General features: G+C 42.0%; 1 protein-coding gene across 1 annotated transcript; it reads right to left on the reverse strand.

The window, feature by feature from the left end:
- Nucleotides 1-168: 168 nt before the first annotated feature.
- On the reverse strand, nucleotides 169-14,426 carry pdzd7a (PDZ domain containing 7a). Its single transcript, XM_041050272.1, has 15 exons — nucleotides 14,234-14,426; nucleotides 13,715-13,852; nucleotides 13,393-13,567; nucleotides 12,836-13,012; nucleotides 12,250-12,397; nucleotides 10,746-10,806; nucleotides 9,602-10,132; nucleotides 8,007-8,162; nucleotides 7,211-7,383; nucleotides 6,712-6,803; nucleotides 6,520-6,611; nucleotides 5,702-5,770; nucleotides 4,084-4,755; nucleotides 3,706-3,806; nucleotides 169-336 (listed from the first exon to the last, which is right to left on the reverse strand). Exons 1-15 carry the CDS (start codon nucleotides 14,424-14,426, stop codon nucleotides 169-171), a joined length of 2,946 nt encoding a protein of 981 aa, XP_040906206.1.
- Nucleotides 14,427-17,723: the final 3,297 nt, after the last annotated feature.

The raw sequence follows: 17,723 nt of genomic DNA on the forward strand, positions 1-17,723 counted from the left end.
TGATGCTTCTGTGCCTCCATTCCTCTCCGCTATGACCAGAGTTCTCTATGTGCCTCGTATTTTCTCTTATGGAGTGAATCCTAGAGTTTCTTCTCTCCTGCAGGAGCTGCAGCTTTTTAGGTGTCCTTGATGCCCGAGCTGGAGTCTGGCTGTGAGGCCCTACAGAGGTTAGTCAGCAGGTCTCCTGGGGCTGGTGGGTGCGGTAGGGACCTTGACCACAAAAACCATCGGATCTTTGGCCTTGTTGCTGAAAGAGCGGCGAATGATGTCCACTGCGTGCTGATGGGTCACTCCCTGCAGACTCTCACCGTCCACGGACAACAGCTCATACCCAGCCTGCAGATGCAATCAGAGGTAAAAAGGTGAACATTCAAAACTCCATGTAAACACTTATTTAGAATTATTCATATTTCATGATTACATTTATCTTAACATTTCCCTGCCACTGTCTATCTTTTTTCTGTAGGAATATGTCTCTTTGCACAGCAGCATTATAGACAGTTTCCATTAATCTACAGTGATGGTGTCCCTTAGCGAGAACCTGATTTATGCCAGAGAGAATTGGGGCTCTCCTGTTCTTTTATTATATTCACACTGAAGGCCGTCACTAGTGCACATATAAAGCTTCCCCTTCAGCACAAGGTTGCTGAAAAAACAACATACACTGAGTCAAGCACACACACTCAGTTAGCACTATTTGCTTGCTGTTTCCTGCAGGATGTGAGCAGTGAGTTGGCGAATCTTTAGAGCCCTGAGGAGAGGAACTTCCTCTGATGTCATCAGCGTTTGCCAAGGATGCACCTGCCTCATGTGCTCAACCTCAGTGAAGGTTAGCAACACAGAACACAGATACACGCAAGGCCGATGGCCATTGTTGTATCTCCGCCAATCACATCTTTTTCCCTTTCCCTTTTCCTTTCCAGTCATCAGACACAAATAGATGATTTTCCCCTTCAGTCTATGATAGAGTATTCTATCTATCATGGGCCACACAGATTTGATTAGTACGGGAGGAGGTTAGACCTGTGCCGCCCTGTGTTTGTCCTGACAGGTTTTCTTACTGCTCATCAGTCTGGTGCACACCAATAACCCCATAGTCTTCCATGAGAACAGTATCAAAAGATTTAGATCCATTTAACCAAAGAAGAGATTAAAAAGTGCTTTTTCATTTTTGAAAAGTAATTTATTTGAATTAAATAGATCGCAACCTAATCTGTCCCATCCTCTTTGCAGCCATTTATATGGAGCACTTTATGAGGTTTCCTCTTTTCTAGCCAACGGACATGACAATCCAGAAATAATATTGCCTGCAGAAATGCACTGATTGCAGGAAAGGATCAGTGAATCGTTTGTCATTTATTTACCAGGACATTTCAGATACATTTAACTAGATTGCTGTAGATGACAGTTTATTAGGTACACCATGCTAAAACTTATGCAGTCTAATACAACGGTCCTGTAATAAATCCTCCTTCATGAAGGTGATTCTGTTCAGTTTTTGTTGAAACCATTTTGGAAGCTGCAGTTTGTGGTGCTGTTAAGCTTGATTGCATTATATGGGCAGGTGTTTCTATTCAACACCACCACAAACTACAGTCTCTACAGCCTCATAGTTTACCCTTTTACACAGCCGGTTAAATTTGGACATGACACACTCATGTCCAGATGAAAACAGGTGGCAGAGCCTAATGAACAGGAAAGCAAGGATACACTACCACGAATATACACATACAAAACAACATTGTTCACTGATTGTCTGTGGGGGGTCTAAGGAGACAGGATGCATGTTGACACTGAACTGCCTTGGTCTAACTTCCCTTTGGAGAGCAGGGGGAGATAGCACTAAGCCTGAGAGCTGGTATGAGCAAGCTGACATGCCTAGATGTCATGTGTCAGGTAGAGATAGAACAGACAGTAGTACGGTGTTAGCAACATATATCTGTGCCTGAGGCTTCTAGCCAGTAACTTCTCTGTTTTCAGCCATGCTGGCAGCATGGCTCTAGGGATAGCAACGTCAGTATGTTGGTTGGTCAGTCCACCACATTGGTCCAAACTGAATTATCTCTACAACCATTAGGTGAGCCATGAAATCTGGTACAGTCATTCGTGGAGCTTAGAAAATGAATGCTCCTGATTTTGATGATCCCCTCTAGAGTCAACAGCAGATCAAAGTTTTCACTTATCCTGTATCTCAATATCTACTTGATGGATTGTCATGAAATCTAGTACAGACATTCATGCCTCCCAGTATCCTACAGACTTTGATATCCCCTGACTTTTCCTCTAGCCCCACCATGAGGCTGACGATTGTGGTTTTTAGTGAGATGTCTCAACAACTATTGGATGGACTGGCACGAACTTTCATAAAGACATTTATGTTCCCCTATGGATGAACTGAAATAACTTTGGTGATCCTCAGACCTTTGGCGCCACCATTAGGTCAAGTTTTTTAATTAGTCAAATACATTCCCATCAGCCTCAGCTGGACTTTGTATTTAGTCCTAATTAGCAAATGTTAGAATGCAAACTCACATAAATAAGATGATGAACCATCAACTATCATTACTATCACCATCAACATTAGCAATGTTATTTTGGTATTATGTAAGCATACTGATATTAGCATTTCGCTCAAAGCACCACTGTGCATTTGTACAGCCTAACAGAGCCTCTAGCTTAAGCTGCAGACTCTTAGTATTGTTCCAGTCTTTGCAAGGTTTTGGTTTTTACACATCTAATATAATTATCCTGCTTTTATTTTCCATCTTTGCTGTTCCTGACACTTTTATTGCTCTGTTGCTGATTTTTTACAATCTCCCAGTTAATTTCATTTCTTTCTTAATGTCCTTTGATTGGGTGCATAATGTCTTTGTGAATATGTGGGGAATTTATGTGAATGTGTGCGTGCAAAGACAGTGTTAGAGAAGTTCTTTGAATTTGAAAGGCTGAGCAGATACTTGATCCCTCCCATGTTTGACACTCTAATCAGGCATTAGACCTGGGTAGCTGTTGTCAGTTGATAGCTAGCTGTTAGGAAACACATGCAAATTAACCCACACAGACACACGTATGCATGTAACCTATTATTGCAGGTAAATGTTCTGTTTCAGACACTTTCAGCCACAGACACTTCTATTGCAATGCAAGAGTTGTTTGACCACTGTGTCTTTGACTCTGGAGCTTAAAGTATTAGCCTATAGTTAAGTGTTGTGAGTGTGTGTATCATATGTATTTAAGCGAACCAGGCCAGGATTACAGACGACTGTTAAGTTACTGTGGAGGCAATATATGACCAATACATTAGCAGACCAGCATCCGTGTACCTCATCAATAGTGCAGGCGATGGGCTACTTGAGATTGCTCTCCACTCATCTCCTCTCCACTCCTCATTGCACACTTTAAACCTCTCTGTCATAGACATGCTTACTTATGCCAACAACAACTCATAAGCACAGGACAGAGGTCTGACAGGCACTTACAATACATTCCAATTGGGACAGACATCTCATGTGCTGTAAAAGCACGTTATTATAAAAGAACAAAAGTGCATTCTCATTATTTATGGTGAAAAGACTTGTTGATGTTTTATGTGTTTACCACATGTCTGAATTTACTTAAAGGCTATGAATCATACTCTTAAGTTTTCATTTTTTAGCCCAAGTGACACCCATTTTTTTTTTTTTTTGGTCTGGCATTACTGCTCACCTTCAGGGCCTCATTTGTAGATGCAGCTCCTCCTGGAAAGATTTTCTCAATCTTTATCATGGGCTGGACCTTTGACTCCATACCTCCAGAGATGCTAATACCTGTAAACAAACAGGTAACAAAAGTGTTTAACTCTTTCAGATCCCTTTCAGTTCAGCAGTAAGTGATACCCTGACCCCTGCTGGTTATGTAATGAATATGGTAGGCAGAAGACATTAACATGGATAGCTGTACAACAGTCATTTGGCAGTTTTCATTCTACTTGCAGGCATATTGAACATGTTCACAGATTTAAAACAATTATAGATGCTGGCACCAAGAAATTCTTGAACATATGTTTGGCACTTTCAAAATACTTGTGTTTCTGTCTTCACTCACCCAGTGACTGCTTGGCCTTGGAGATTGTCAGAGTGCTGACTTCATACTCCTCAGGTGGCAGAGTTGCTCTTCTTTTCATGTCGTGACCATTTTGTGAATGTCTGTTTACCTGCTGACTGCTCCCTCCGCCTGTGGCTGGGCTCTTGTCTCTTGATGCCTCAAACACATCAGCCAGAGGAGTTCTCCCTCTCCGCTGTGAAGGAACACGTACGCTGACCTCCGTGTAGCCCTCCTGACTGCGCCGTCTGCCATCTACGCTGTCAGGACTCGCCTCCCTCCTCGCTCTCCCATGGCCGTTCCTTATTGGTGACCTTCCCCGTTCATAAGCCACATCTCCTCGGTCAGACAAGGATAATAAGGAGACTTCGTCATACCGCGACGCCCCATTCTCTCTTCTGTTTGGAGAGCGATGGGGTTGACGCCCGCGTTGGGTGCTGTGCAGAGATTCGGTGAGGAGGACGCTGTGGGTGGGTGAGGGGCTCAGGGAGCGTGAGCGTACAGTGGAGGAGGCGTAGTTGTCTACAGGTACGTCCAGCAAAGGGGTGAAGGCACGGGATGGAGGCAGATGGCCCGATTGTTGCCCAGACAAACGAAGTCTGTCCAACTCCTCAATCAACTGACGCTCCCGCAGCGTGTCCTGGACCGGCTGGAGGTGGAACCCACCCCTGTAGTCTGGACAAACATGAAAACAGTAAGTTTAGGTAGATATGCCTGGGGTGTATTATGGTTTCTCCATCCTAAAGGAGGCAAAAAGAGAAGACAACTAGGAGGCCCCTTTTTTAGCTCTAGACAGTTTTGATTGTTTCCCTTATGGAACACACCTGAGCAGCACTTGAAGCTCAGCTGTTTCGAACATTAGCTTGCAAAACAAAGAGCCTGAAACAGAGTACCATGCTGAAATTCCTTTCCTTTTATGATATAAAATGTCTTCTCCCTCAGGACTCGCTATACTATGTGGTGAGATATAATTAAATAGTTTATTGAGAAGTCAGGGAGTCAGATATCCAATTCCTAAACAGGACAAATAGTGCTGCCTCTTGTGATACCAGGTTTAGCCACCTCAACCTTCCTAAACACTGACACTCCACAATGTTTTCATAATGTTGACCTGTTGACCCCTAACCCGTGCCCTCAGAGTGTGAGGTGGCCTCAGTCAGCCTAAAGTGAGACGAGGAAAACGCTCAAAGCGTCTCTGTATTGTTGAACCGTCACACCTGCCGGTCCTTTCTGTAGGCCACAGAGATGTAACACAAGCCTCTGTTTCAGCGCAGGCACAGGAAACCTGAGATATTTTGTGCATGATAATGTGTGTGTCTCTGTAAGTGTGTTTTATGAGGTCAGGAGGTGGCTATGTGTTTATGGGACGCCAGGGGCAGGAACTGTTTCAGTTTGATGGTACAGATGTGAAATGAGGCAAGAACGAAGTGAGGTGAAGGAGGAATAATAAGAGCAGCAGCGGAAGGAGACAAAAGGTGAGAGGTCTAAGCGCCTTATGTATCTCATATTCCTCTGGGATGAGAGAAAGGCCATCAACCAGGCAGAGAAGGAGTAAGAAGGAAGAGGTGAGGTCTAGAAAAAGAAGGGGTGAGAGGAAGAGGAAGAGATACCGCTCATGTACCTGGGATTGGGGTGATGAGGTGACGTCGAGGGGTTCCACTGCGAGGGGAACGCAGAGCTGGAGAACGTACTAAGAAGAAACAAACAACTAGAGATATATCAGTGATTTCAACCTCTGTATTTCTTACTCTTTTGTTTTTTCATGCAAGGCCGTGATTTCCACTGGAGGTGGGGGGAACGTGTCCCCCTCACGTCCCAGAGAGAGAAGAGATAAGTGGATAAAAATGTTAATATATTCATCTAGGTCATTTTCAATTATTACTGTGCACCTACAGCAGTTACAGTAAGCTTTATGAGCAGCAGTGAGTTACTGTCTTTGCCTCTCAGGCTACATAGACAGGCTTGCCTCAAGGTAGATTGTGGGCAAGACTCAGGGAATCTGGAGAACAATTGCACATTTTTCAGGTAAGAAAAAAAAATCCTTTAATGACTGTTTAATATCTATTTGAATATCCTAAAGTAATCTGTCTCTACTGATTAAAACTAAAAGTGATTTCAAGTACTATTAGTATGAACAACTCCATTTCCATAGCATTTATATTTCTGTTAATAAACGTATAGCTTAACAACAGCCGCTAACAGTAGCTGTTTTGGGGGGTTTCATTGTCTTATGTGCTTTATCTATAATGAATATATTAACATGAGAAACAGCATTCACATATTTTCTTTCTTCTTCTTTTGTTTTTTTTTTTCCACTTCAAAAATCTGTGACTCCGACCCACTTTTGAAACCAAACCTACACCCTTGTTTTCATGTAAAACAGAAGCTGCATAAGTACAAAATCTTAATAAGTGTTGTTGTGTGCATTCCTCTGCTTACTGGAGCGACTCTTGAGAATATCGTATGCCTCCAGCTCAAAGGGCATGACCATGCTGTCAAATCGACCCAGCTCAGTCGTAGGTATCAGCATTCTGCAGGGGATATTATTAGAGTCAGTCATTAACCCATACTTCTACAGTATGGATACATATAAAAAACTATTGAACTGTACTTGTACTCTGTGTATCTCACCTTATTTCTCTGAGAAGTAGCAGTTTTTCTGGCCTGTCCAAGATTGCCAAAAGGGGACGTACTAAATCCTCAATCACATTGTCGGACAAAAACTGAAGAAAAGATAAGATTAGTACACAAATTAGGGAAGGGGAATAAGAACCACTGTAGTTTTTTGTGTAGTCTACATAAGTAGACTCGATATCGTCTGCAGTTGTGGTAAAGGGCTGGCTGAGGAGCTGAAACTGACCGATGAGCATAAGATGGCCCCAGAGAGACAAGGGGATCAGATGACGGTTGATATTTGATCCTAATCATAAATGACAGGCCAAATCTGTCTTTTGTCACAGCCGCTGCCAGACAAATCTCTCACTAAAGGACACTCAGAAACACAGCGAACAGTACCGCACACTTGAGCCTTCAAGTAGTCCGGGCGATTTTCATTCAGTGGGAGGAAAAGACACACACAGGAGAGTAACAGTGAGGTGTTAGCGATGGTAATTTCAGATCAGGAACTCACCCGCTGACAGTGTCTCATCACAGCAGCCACCTCATCTTGGCTGAGCAGTTTCTTTGCCACGTCCTCCACATGCTGCATGGTCTCGGGTCGGGGCAGCGGGCTGCTGTCTTTAACCCCAGCACGGGATTCCCTCGGTGAGGTCAAGAGCTGGAAAGGACGACCCCGCTCCTTGTCTAAGGAAATAAAGTGGCATCTGGCATAAAAAAGATGCACATTATGTGCAGATAACAGTGCCATAAGTTTTTGAAAAGTATAGTTAGTCACTCACATGCAAGTGCCCAGCTCTCATAGATTTATATGACAAAACAAACACAGTTGCAGTGGAATAAAAGTAGTCAGACAAGAATGTAAAGAAAATAAAATAAGCTCTATAAACAAAACCGGCAGCAAAAAATGTTCCTTTCCTAAAAGACAACTCAGGTTTGATATAATCATCCGTCCACAAGAACTCAAGAGAAATGAAGGACATTTTACTGAAAGATGCAACTCTTTAATGTCTGATATTTTCACAACACATATCATCACTAGTGGCCAAAACTGTTACTTACAGACAGGTTAACTTACAGACCTCCAGAAATAAGTGTACCAATCTGTGATGGACTGTGTTCACAAAAAACCCAAAATGCCAGAAGTATAATCTGAAACAGAATTCTGTGTATTTTGCTTATTCTGGCTCCAGACCTCTGAGTCATGAAATGGCAGTTCAGTCAAAAACATTGGGCAAAATTTTCCTTTTAGGATGCAGAAGATGTGCCAGGAAAGAAAAAAAAAGCAAGCCCTGTGAATGCACCCTCACCTTTATCAGCATGGTGGGATTGTGACTTGGAGGAGCTCTTCTCTTTACGGTCTTTCTTAAATAATAGGTTGACAAAGGTTTTGGAGCGCTGCAGGCTTTTTTTACCCTCTGGTGAGCTTTTCTCCTTCTGCTGCCTCTTCTTCTTCTGTCTGTCCTCTAAATGTGAGAAAAAAAGAAGACAAAATAGTGTTCATGCAAGGCTAAGTCCCTCTAAATCAATATATGTAGTCAATGCAGATAAATTTTATGACCAAATGTTTTGAAATGTGGCTTATTTGAACCTTTGTGTGTGTGAAGTCTGCACAGACTTTCACTTGCTAACGTAAACAAATACATTTAACTTGACAAATTCATTTCATTTAAATCTAATTAATTCAGAGCAGGCATGTTGCATGTCATCTTTTATGCAGCTAATTTTGTTTGTACAAAAATCTTCCACAAGTGTTGTTGAACCATATCAAGAACAAGACATTTTGCATATCAGTGTATGGTGATGAAAACACAATTCATTATGGTTTCTGCTGCTCCATGCTAAACAGTTAGCCAATAACACTGGGTGATACACACTCTCCGCAATGAGTTTAGACTGTTCATTTCTATTCCAGTCAGCTTCTCTGTTGACCGCAGTAAATCTGCCACTGTGGAAAGTAACACGGTAATACTGATGAATTGCAGCTACACCAACCTGAACACACCCCCATCTATTGAAAGCACTACAGTGAAGTGCTCCAGCTTACATAACAAATGTCTAATCAGCCCCGGGCTTTGCCCCAAGCCTCCGCCAGGTCCTGGAGGTATGAAGGTAGGATAAATTGAAAAGGAAAGGCTAATAACTCAACAGCCCCGCCAAGGGTTGGATGGATATTTCTCCCTATGCTTGTCCTTATTCATCTCTCACAGAGGTATAACAAGTGAGAGTAAAGGGCAGTGATTAATCATGAGTTTGCATTAACTTTGTGCTCTTGGACAAATTCTGTCATGTGGAGCTTAATTCAGTCATGTGGAGTCTGGATGTTCTTGTTTACTTCCTAGAATGATAGAGAGATGAGGGGTCATTAAACCGGCTGATGACCTGCAGAAAGATCTATGGAGGGTTCTTGAGAGTGGATCTCATTATGCAGTGGATGCAGGTGCTGTCACAAAAATCAGCTCAAGCTCTGAACCTGATTGTGGCTACAGTACTCACCATGTTATGTTTCTGGAAAGGCTGATTTCAGGCTGATAAAGCCTTACTAATACTGGATATGTAGGAGTTTATAAAATCTCCAGCCCACAGCTGTTTTCTACCTCAGCTGTTACCTAACAGCTGTTTTTCTTTACAATGTGCATTACAGCCTCACAGAGCTACTAGCTTGGGTGTAGATTTGTAGCTGTCTTTGTACATAAGCACATAACTATTTTTAATGAAGGCCAATTAAATTGGTTATTTCTAAAGAAATGCGCCCAAGATATCTCCTGGGCATTTGAAGTTCAAAAATAAACTTGTTAGTGTTATCTGTTGGACAAACTATGTAATGAAGACACCTTTTCCAGATTACCTCAGACATGTTTTGCCATTTTCATTCTGCAAGTTCAAGTGAGCCTGCAGGTCTCACCTGACACAGTGATGTGACTCTGGGAACGTCTAATGGGTTTCCGTGGTCTGCTCAGGGCCATCAGCGCTGCCGTCTTGGGTGAGTGTTTCATGACATCCTGGTCCCCAGTTGACAGTGTCCTCGTCCTTCCCCGCCCTCCTTCCCCAGCTCCTCCCATCTCCCTCGGTCCTTCCCCTTTCCCACGAATGACTGTGTCCTTCAGCAGAACTGTGGCACCTACAGTGCGGCTGGTTTCTGTGGCGACCAGCCTGTCGGGGTACGAACCATTATGGGTAGAATGGTGGTCCACGTAGTCTGGAGGGTGGGGGTCAGTCTGTATGGCAGTGTCAGCAGTTCGGTCTGTGCTGCTTGGACGTCGGGAGCGGTCCTCAGTGGAGATGGCAACGTCTACCATCTCTGAGCCAAAGACAGGAGGGAAAAGGACTTGGGAGAGACCACTGAGGGAGCTCAGGGGGGTGTTGGAGGAAAGCGAGGAGGCAGAGGAGTTGGAGTCTGAACCCTGGGAGGATGGTGCAGGGCCCCCATTGGCCACTGTAGAAAACAATCCATAATTACAATTGAGTATGGGGATTAATGTGTGTTTAAAATAGTACTGTGCAAGTGCAATATCTTATGAAACTGTCAGTCACGCACACACAAAAGCTGCTAGGTTACATAGTGAATAAGATTTGCAAAGGAAGCTTCATTTCCTTATTTCACACAGTCTGCTTTGTTTGGATTAAAACCTGTCTGACCTCATGTCCTGCTAATCCTCTAAGATTTTGAGAGACAGAATATGAACCAAGAGTTCTTCTTTTCTTTTTTTTTTTTTAGATGAAAATGAATGATTCTGTGTCTTGACCCAGACATGAGGTCATGCTCTGTTCCAGATGCGTTTGAGTGCACTAAATTAATCCCTGGCTGTTTTCAGAAGTTCTCATATCAAAGTGGAAAACAAGGAGTTTGAGTCCTGTGAAGAAAATGAATGGCAGGGTTTTAGTACAACCAGTGTTCTGTTTTTTTTAAATAAGATTTCCAAGTAGAAGCCAACATGTGGCTTTGCAAACAGAAATGAAACTCACCAGGTCAAATCCTCATTATTTTGCTCAGCACTATCTCTATCTTGTAAAATCATATTTGTGTGATAAACACACAGTCAACATACATTTGTCCAACCAGCCATATTCTGCCACCATCTCTTTGTATGCAGGGTATCTCCCAGCTTCCTGTTGAAGTGCAAAAACAGAAAGAAACATGAAACAGTCAACACAATCAGACCAGAAAACAACAAATACAACAAATATAAATTAGACACAATTATTTGTCAGTGTACAGGTTTGCATTGTAGAGCCTAAAACTTTTGGCCTATGTCAGCATATACAAATTCACATATTGTATTATACATCAATATGAATTGCTGTGTTAGTTTGCCACAGTGTTATTTTAGCTGAAAAGGGTGCATGTGCATGTGTTGTGTTTTACAAATGTGTGGAAATCTCTGCTATAGGCAATGTTTTTAAAGGTCTGATTATCTCTCCATTTTGTTTTTAAGGGATTGCCGGCCTATACATAGCTTAAGGTCGAAGAGACACTCAAGAGTGCATCTACAATTTTCCACAAAAGCCTGAGAAGCCCAGGAGTGAGAGTTTCAAAACAAAAATTAAGCCTGGCCCCACTATGCGTGGCTCAGACCCATAAATGTGTCCAATGCAGGACAGAAGGAAGACATAAAATTAGGCTTTCTGTTGATTATAACCTGATCCCTGACTGCCTTTGAATAATGAACGTCGTCCCTGGCTGTTTTTCACACGTGGAACCTGAGATCAGAGGAGTAAAATGAGCATGCAGCTATGTCAGAGCACTAAGAGAGCACACATACACACACTCTGCACAATTCATACACACAAACATACACATGATTCCTTTATCTAAAAATGACACAGGTTAAGTGACACGGCCTTCTGCACATGCATGCATACACAGACACACATAAGGAATTCAAGGGCTGTAAGCCAGCTGTCTGCTCGGCTGTGCAGGCTCACTCTGTCTCCTCCTGAGAAGAGCTGGTGTTGTTTAACATGCTGTAACATTTATCATTGTGTCACAGCACTTAAAGCACACAATCAATGGCTATGTTTAAACCTAAGCAAATGATTAACACTTCCATGCAACATCGCACAACAGATGTGTACGGAACCACATGTCTGAAATCAGACTTAAACCTGCATTAACTGACTTTTTTTTCAATACTTGAGTGCAACAAGCTGTAAACACAACATTGGCATATTATCATCTTGTAACATTGATGTGGCCGACATCTTAGCAAATTGTTTACACATCTAGCAGGCATGGATCAACATCAGCATTCATTTGGAGTCATGTTTCCTTCCACTCAATAAATGTATGTCCAATATTCACTCTCCTTTTAGCTCTCCATGAACTCCTCATGCAAATATGTGGCTATGCTATGTTCCCCAGCTAGCTGACATGATGAAAACAGTGAGAGTGAACCAACGGTCAAGTTGTGGGTTGTAAAACCAAAACAATGAGCTTAAAGAGGCTAAAACCTGCCATAGAGAGGAGTGGAGTTGGCTTTTAATAATATAAGAACTATGGATTAATCATGTTTTAAATTTGACCTCTGTCTTATCTGTAAAATCGTCTCTCACCCTGATAGTTAACATCACGTGGGTGTGGCTCTTCAGGACCTCGACTGCGTTGCTGTGGGTGATGTCATCAAAGCTCACCCCATTGGCTGCAAGGATCTGATCACCCATTTTGATGCCATGCTGTTCTGCGAGCCCACCTGGGTCCAACCTGAAGAGAATGCATAAAGGCATGCAGACACATACAAACACACACATGCGGGACAGAGGTATAAATGTTTATTAAATCTGAGTGTTTTTATATCGGTTAATGCATTTAAATTTGATATGTTTAAATATTTTGAGTATTTTACATTTAATTGATGTATTTTTTGTGCCACTCAGTATTACTTGTGTGTGTTGTGTTAAATGTTCTGTTTGTCTTATTCACATAGCCCATCAAAGCAGTTTCTTAACAGCTTTTGGGGTTTTTTTCTTGTTTTGTTCTTACTTTTTCTATCTTGCTCAAGGACGCTTCAGGGAGTGGGATGAACCTGAACTCCACTGCCTACATATGCATCAACCAGTTCCATCCATCTGATGCTGATCATCACTTCCAGCATAAAACAAGCAAAAGCTGAACCTATTACAAACTCGGCTTGGCTCATACTTAGAAACATATATCCCCAGTCCGAACTCTTTGCCTCCTCTGATGTTGAATCCCAGACAGTAATCATCTGATGTAGTGAAGAGATGTACAATCCTGCGGAGAGCGCTGTCTGAGCTGGCCTCTGATGGTGTACGACCACTCTCCTCCACCACCATCCGCCGGTGAATCAGATCCACCCTACACACAACAATACACATGAAAACATTCACAGTATCTGTTAATCAAATAGCCATAAAGGTCAGAGCGGTAATCCATCCACTGCTGCTACATGAAACCAAGATACAGTATATCCCAAAAGAAAGATAACCAGTGTGAGCTACAGTCAAGTGACAAAACTACACAAAACAAGAGCCATGCAAAGGTCAGTGGTGGTAACAACAAGGTTTTAGTTTGTACTTTGTACAGACAGTCAAAATATTAAGTTACAGTTTGGTAAAGCTGTTAAATTAACCATGTAGAGCAAATATTTAATTGTGAATTATCTATAATTTTTTTTGGCAGCCTTATTCACAGACAGAATTTGTCCTGAGGAGCCCCTCTGGGGTGTTTGGCCTCACCATGTGGTCTTCTCCTTGGAGTAGCGGATGCCGGGGATCTTGCCGACCCGTCTCACCACCATCCTCAGCCTGTTGTTGCCTGTCAGGACCTTCACAGCACTGCTCATGGTAATGCTCTCCAGGCTGACCCCATTCACCTCCACCAGCTTATCACCCACCGTCAGCCCAGCCTGTGCTGCAGACACAGGGGAAAGTCGGGATGAAACACAAGACTAAATGCCACATGTAAACAGAAGACCGCATATCCACATGTAAGCAATGAAAAATAAGCTCACCATCACCATGAGAAACACACTAACACACATCCACACATCCTCCTAACCTGCAGAGCTGTCATCATCCACCTTGCTGACAAATATGCCAAGTCCATGTTCAGAGCCTCCCCGGACACTGAAACCCAGAAGCCCATCTGGACTCTTATCTACGGTCACTGTGTGAATGTCTTCACTGTCATCCCCTCCTACAAACAAGTCATAAAACACACACGCATGTATCTGCCATAAAGGTCTGCAAGGATTGCAGTATAAAGTACAATCAATCTGCTCATTATTGTTCCTGTTGATCAAAAAATTATACTCATCTGCAGTTCCTAAAGTCAAAGTCACAGGAGACAATTAAAACTAATAAAGACTTTTTCTTTGGTATTTTTGCTGAAATGAGTAATTGGTTATCGAAATTGTTACCAATTAATTTTCTGTTGATTAAACAATTAATCAGCTAATCCTTTTAGCTGTAGTATCTACAGTATATTGCATTATTAATGAAATATTGGCTTGTTCTAAACTCTGCCAGTAGTGTGTTACTATGGTAACAAAGGGCCATTATCAGGTCCAGACCTCACCATCAACAGGTGCGTTAATGAGAATGACCCTGCCCATAGGTGAAGAAGACCTGCGTCGGTGGCGATGCTGTTTCTTCATCATGTAGCGCATGCTGCTGTGGGAACCCCCGGTCTGGCCTCCATTGTTGAAGTGGGGGTGCCCCCCTCCATTTGTCATCTCCCTCCAGCCAGAGGGGTGAGAGGAGTGAGCCATGCTATGTGTATGGCAATTCTTCCCTTAGTCATCCAGACAGGAGGATATCTGGGGTCTGCTGTCAGGATGGAAGAGGTGCAGCCTTGGATTTGGGGAAAGGGGGTGGGGGACAGGTGCGGTGGAGAACTGGGCTTTTTTGTACCTGCTGGTCCAAAGTGGATGATGTAACACTAGAGCTGGTCTTCACTCGAGCAGCCAACATACAAAGCTGTATGCAAAATCCCTGATGTTCACTGAAACCAGTTTCAGACCATAACTAAGGCTTTATAAAAAAAAAAATCCAGGAGCCAAAAGAGAAATTGGGACATAGACAAGTTGAAAGTTAAGCTGAATCCACACAGCTGAATGAACAAACTATACATTCATTTGAACAGGATGGCTGAAAGGTGGCCTCTGGGTTTCCGATTTTCTTACCCCAGGGTGGAATCCTAATTTTCTTTGTCGGTTAGAGAGGTTGGTGTAATCCACTAGAGTCCTTTGCAGCCTCTGAGTCCATCTCCACAGAGTCCGTGGTGCCTGGCTGTTTTCCCCTGCTTCAGCTGAGAGGCTGCGGGCCTGTCTGCAGAGGAGTCAGTGGTGCATGGTGATTCCCCTGGGGTCATGTTTAATTAAATGGATATCTGTTGTGAGAAGAATAAAGAATATGCTGTGATGAGTAATGCAGGCTCAGAAGTTCCAGATGGGATAATATAACTCCCTCATTGTGATACAGTTATGACCTTTAATCTCGAATGCTGAATAAAAATAAATAAATTAGAATAGAAAATAGGGTATCACTTTCTGACAACGCACCATTTATGAAGGACTATAAAGCTATAATTAATAGTTTTATTAATGATGAATAAATTATTTACTAATTCTTTATAGAGCAGTTCAAAGCTATTAAGAGGAAAAAGTTTTGTGCCAGGTTGTGGAGAATCCTCCTCCAGCACTTTGCCTGTCTATTAACTGAGCTTTATTATATCCTATATTAAAATCCACTTATAAAGAGCTTATTAAATTACAACTTACTATGGTTTATCCATTTATTAACTTACATACATAGACTTTGACTAGCTTCCAAAACTGTGTAAGAGAAAAATAAAGTGAATATGAAATGATGATAGTAAGAGCTGTTTTATTACATTTTTGAGTTCTCACCTTTTGTTGTTTGAACAAAGACTCTTCTTTGGTTATAACATGGCTGTGTTTCTCTTCAGTAATTATGTTATTATAGATGCTGGTAGAGCATTAATAAGTACTGAGCGTTTGACACGAATGTTATCAGATTTGCAGTTATAAATATTAGAATGACACCGATAAAGGGTCTTGGGTTTCTCAGTTTCTAATGAACCATTAGCAAAAATTAGTCAGTCATCAGCAATTATAACTGTTAACAAATGATGGGTTCTATAACCAATCAAGTCTGCCGTTGTAAATGTTGATAAGCACTTTGGTCCAGATGTCCTGCAGCCCATTTCCAGAAGATAGGCAGTCCACTGTATGGGGTCTTCCTAATGAATTAAAGAGCTAAAAAGACATTAATGACTTATAATTGTGAAAATGGTGCAAATGGCATATTAACCACTAATAATCTATAAATTACAGCTTTTGATAATGTTACCGTAAACAGAAAATCCCCCCGAAAACAGAGGAAGCCCTGTTCTTCTCTCATTGAACTTGATCAGTTTTTTCTATCAATCAGCACCACGGACAGCGACTAAGATAGTTTACATAAACACATGGTTCAGTTCTGACTGTTATTTATCATAAATTCATTCGCTTTAAGTAACGAACCAAACTTCTGGATCACCTGTAGACCAACATCTGCCGCAGCGAGTCGGTAAAACGTGAACGCGTCTTCTTTCAGAAACACAGCCTAAACTTATTCCTGTTGATACCTTGAATCGTGAAACGTCACCAAAAAAGAGTGTAACATCACGACATATGCGATCAAACTAAAGTGAACAAAGCATGACAAGTGTTACCTGTTGTGTCCGTGTTGTGCTGGATGAGCTGGGACAGACGCTCACTGGCCCGTGTCACTGACGCATTAGTGGACACATCCGGAGTATTAGTGCCACCTCATTTGTTCTCCAGGCGACCATTATTGTCTTAAGAGGTGTAAGCCTTTTAGATAAAGCCCCTGCAGCTGTGCAGCCATTACAGCCAGACTAATGATGATTAAGTACACTAATTGCACAACATTACAGTAACACTGACTAAAGTCTATTGCAGTTTGTCCTCAGGTAAACCTTGTCATTAATGAGCTAATGAAGTCCATATTTTTTTCAGCAGAACTGCAGAGAGGTACAGGTGGAAAAACTGAGCAGAGGATCCTCCAGACTGCCCTCACCACGGCGGTGAGATGGATAAACAACCCCACCCGGTGGCCAGCGTTGTCATGTCATACCTTCACCTCACTTTGAAGTCAGAGACGTCGCCCAAAAGCCATAAGGATTGTTTTATTTGAAGAAGAAGAAGGAAAAAAAGTAATTCATTTCGGCAATTTTATTAACAAACTCAATTTACAGTACAACAGTAAGACATCACGGCTTGAACAAGTTACACATCAGTCTAGATACTCTAAATACAGCCAAAATAAACAGGCGAAAAATAATAATTAAAGAAGCAAACATAATTTAAAAAGATACATAGAAGTAAGTATAGTAATATGGTGAATAAAGAAAATGCTACAGAGACGTCATGTGATTACAGAGTGTTTTCCACTCTTCTCAGGCACGCTTGACCTTTTTTTAGTTCCAGCAGTGGAAAGTAATTAAGCACCAGTACGAAGCATAAACATACTTAACTACAAATTTGAGGCACTTGTACTTGTCTTGGTCACTTCATTATAAGAGTGCCTAAAATGAAAATCATTGTCCAAAAAAAGGGGAAATATATAATGTCGCTTATTTCAGTCCACATCTTTACTTCATACATAAATGCACTATGGGAAGATATACGTGCATTATAATCAAATAACTAATGTCTAAGTGGATCATTGCAGTGAGAGTAACCCATGTCTAACTTAGCTGCATGCTTTGACCGATTGAAATTACTTTTTCTGGGCCGACTGACAACTTCTAGGATTTAAAAAAGTGTTAAACATGCATTGCGCCAGTCAGTTGCTTTTTAACCAATCATGTGTTGCCTGTCCTCCACGCCCAGCTGTTTCCAGTGTCTCATGTCCTCCATGACAAGCACCGCCCCCAGCGTTTCACTGCACGGTGCTGCTTTCAAAGGCCTCTCACAAGCTTTGTTTTCCAGGAATCATTTCTGCTTAGTTGAGTATATTCTTATCATTGTTTTACTTAT

The sequence above is a fragment of the Toxotes jaculatrix genome, chromosome 11 (assembly GCF_017976425.1).
Source record: "Toxotes jaculatrix isolate fToxJac2 chromosome 11, fToxJac2.pri, whole genome shotgun sequence".
Taxonomy (NCBI): Eukaryota; Metazoa; Chordata; class Actinopteri; family Toxotidae; genus Toxotes; species Toxotes jaculatrix.

What these genes read in the sequence shown, in the direction of transcription:
- pdzd7a (XM_041050272.1), bottom strand. Translation starts at nt 14,426, where the DNA reads ATGGCTCACTCCTCTCACCCCTCTGGCTGGAGGGAGATGACAAATGGA. An exon ending in GAGTCACATCACTGTGTCAG is followed by an intron (nt 8,163 to 9,601) that starts GTGAGACCTGCA and finishes TCTCACATTTAG; the next exon opens with AGGACAGACAGAAGAAGAAG. An exon ending in ATCCCACCATGCTGATAAAG is followed by an intron (nt 7,384 to 8,006) that starts GTGAGGGTGCAT and finishes TTATTTCCTTAG; the next exon opens with ACAAGGAGCGGGGTCGTCCT.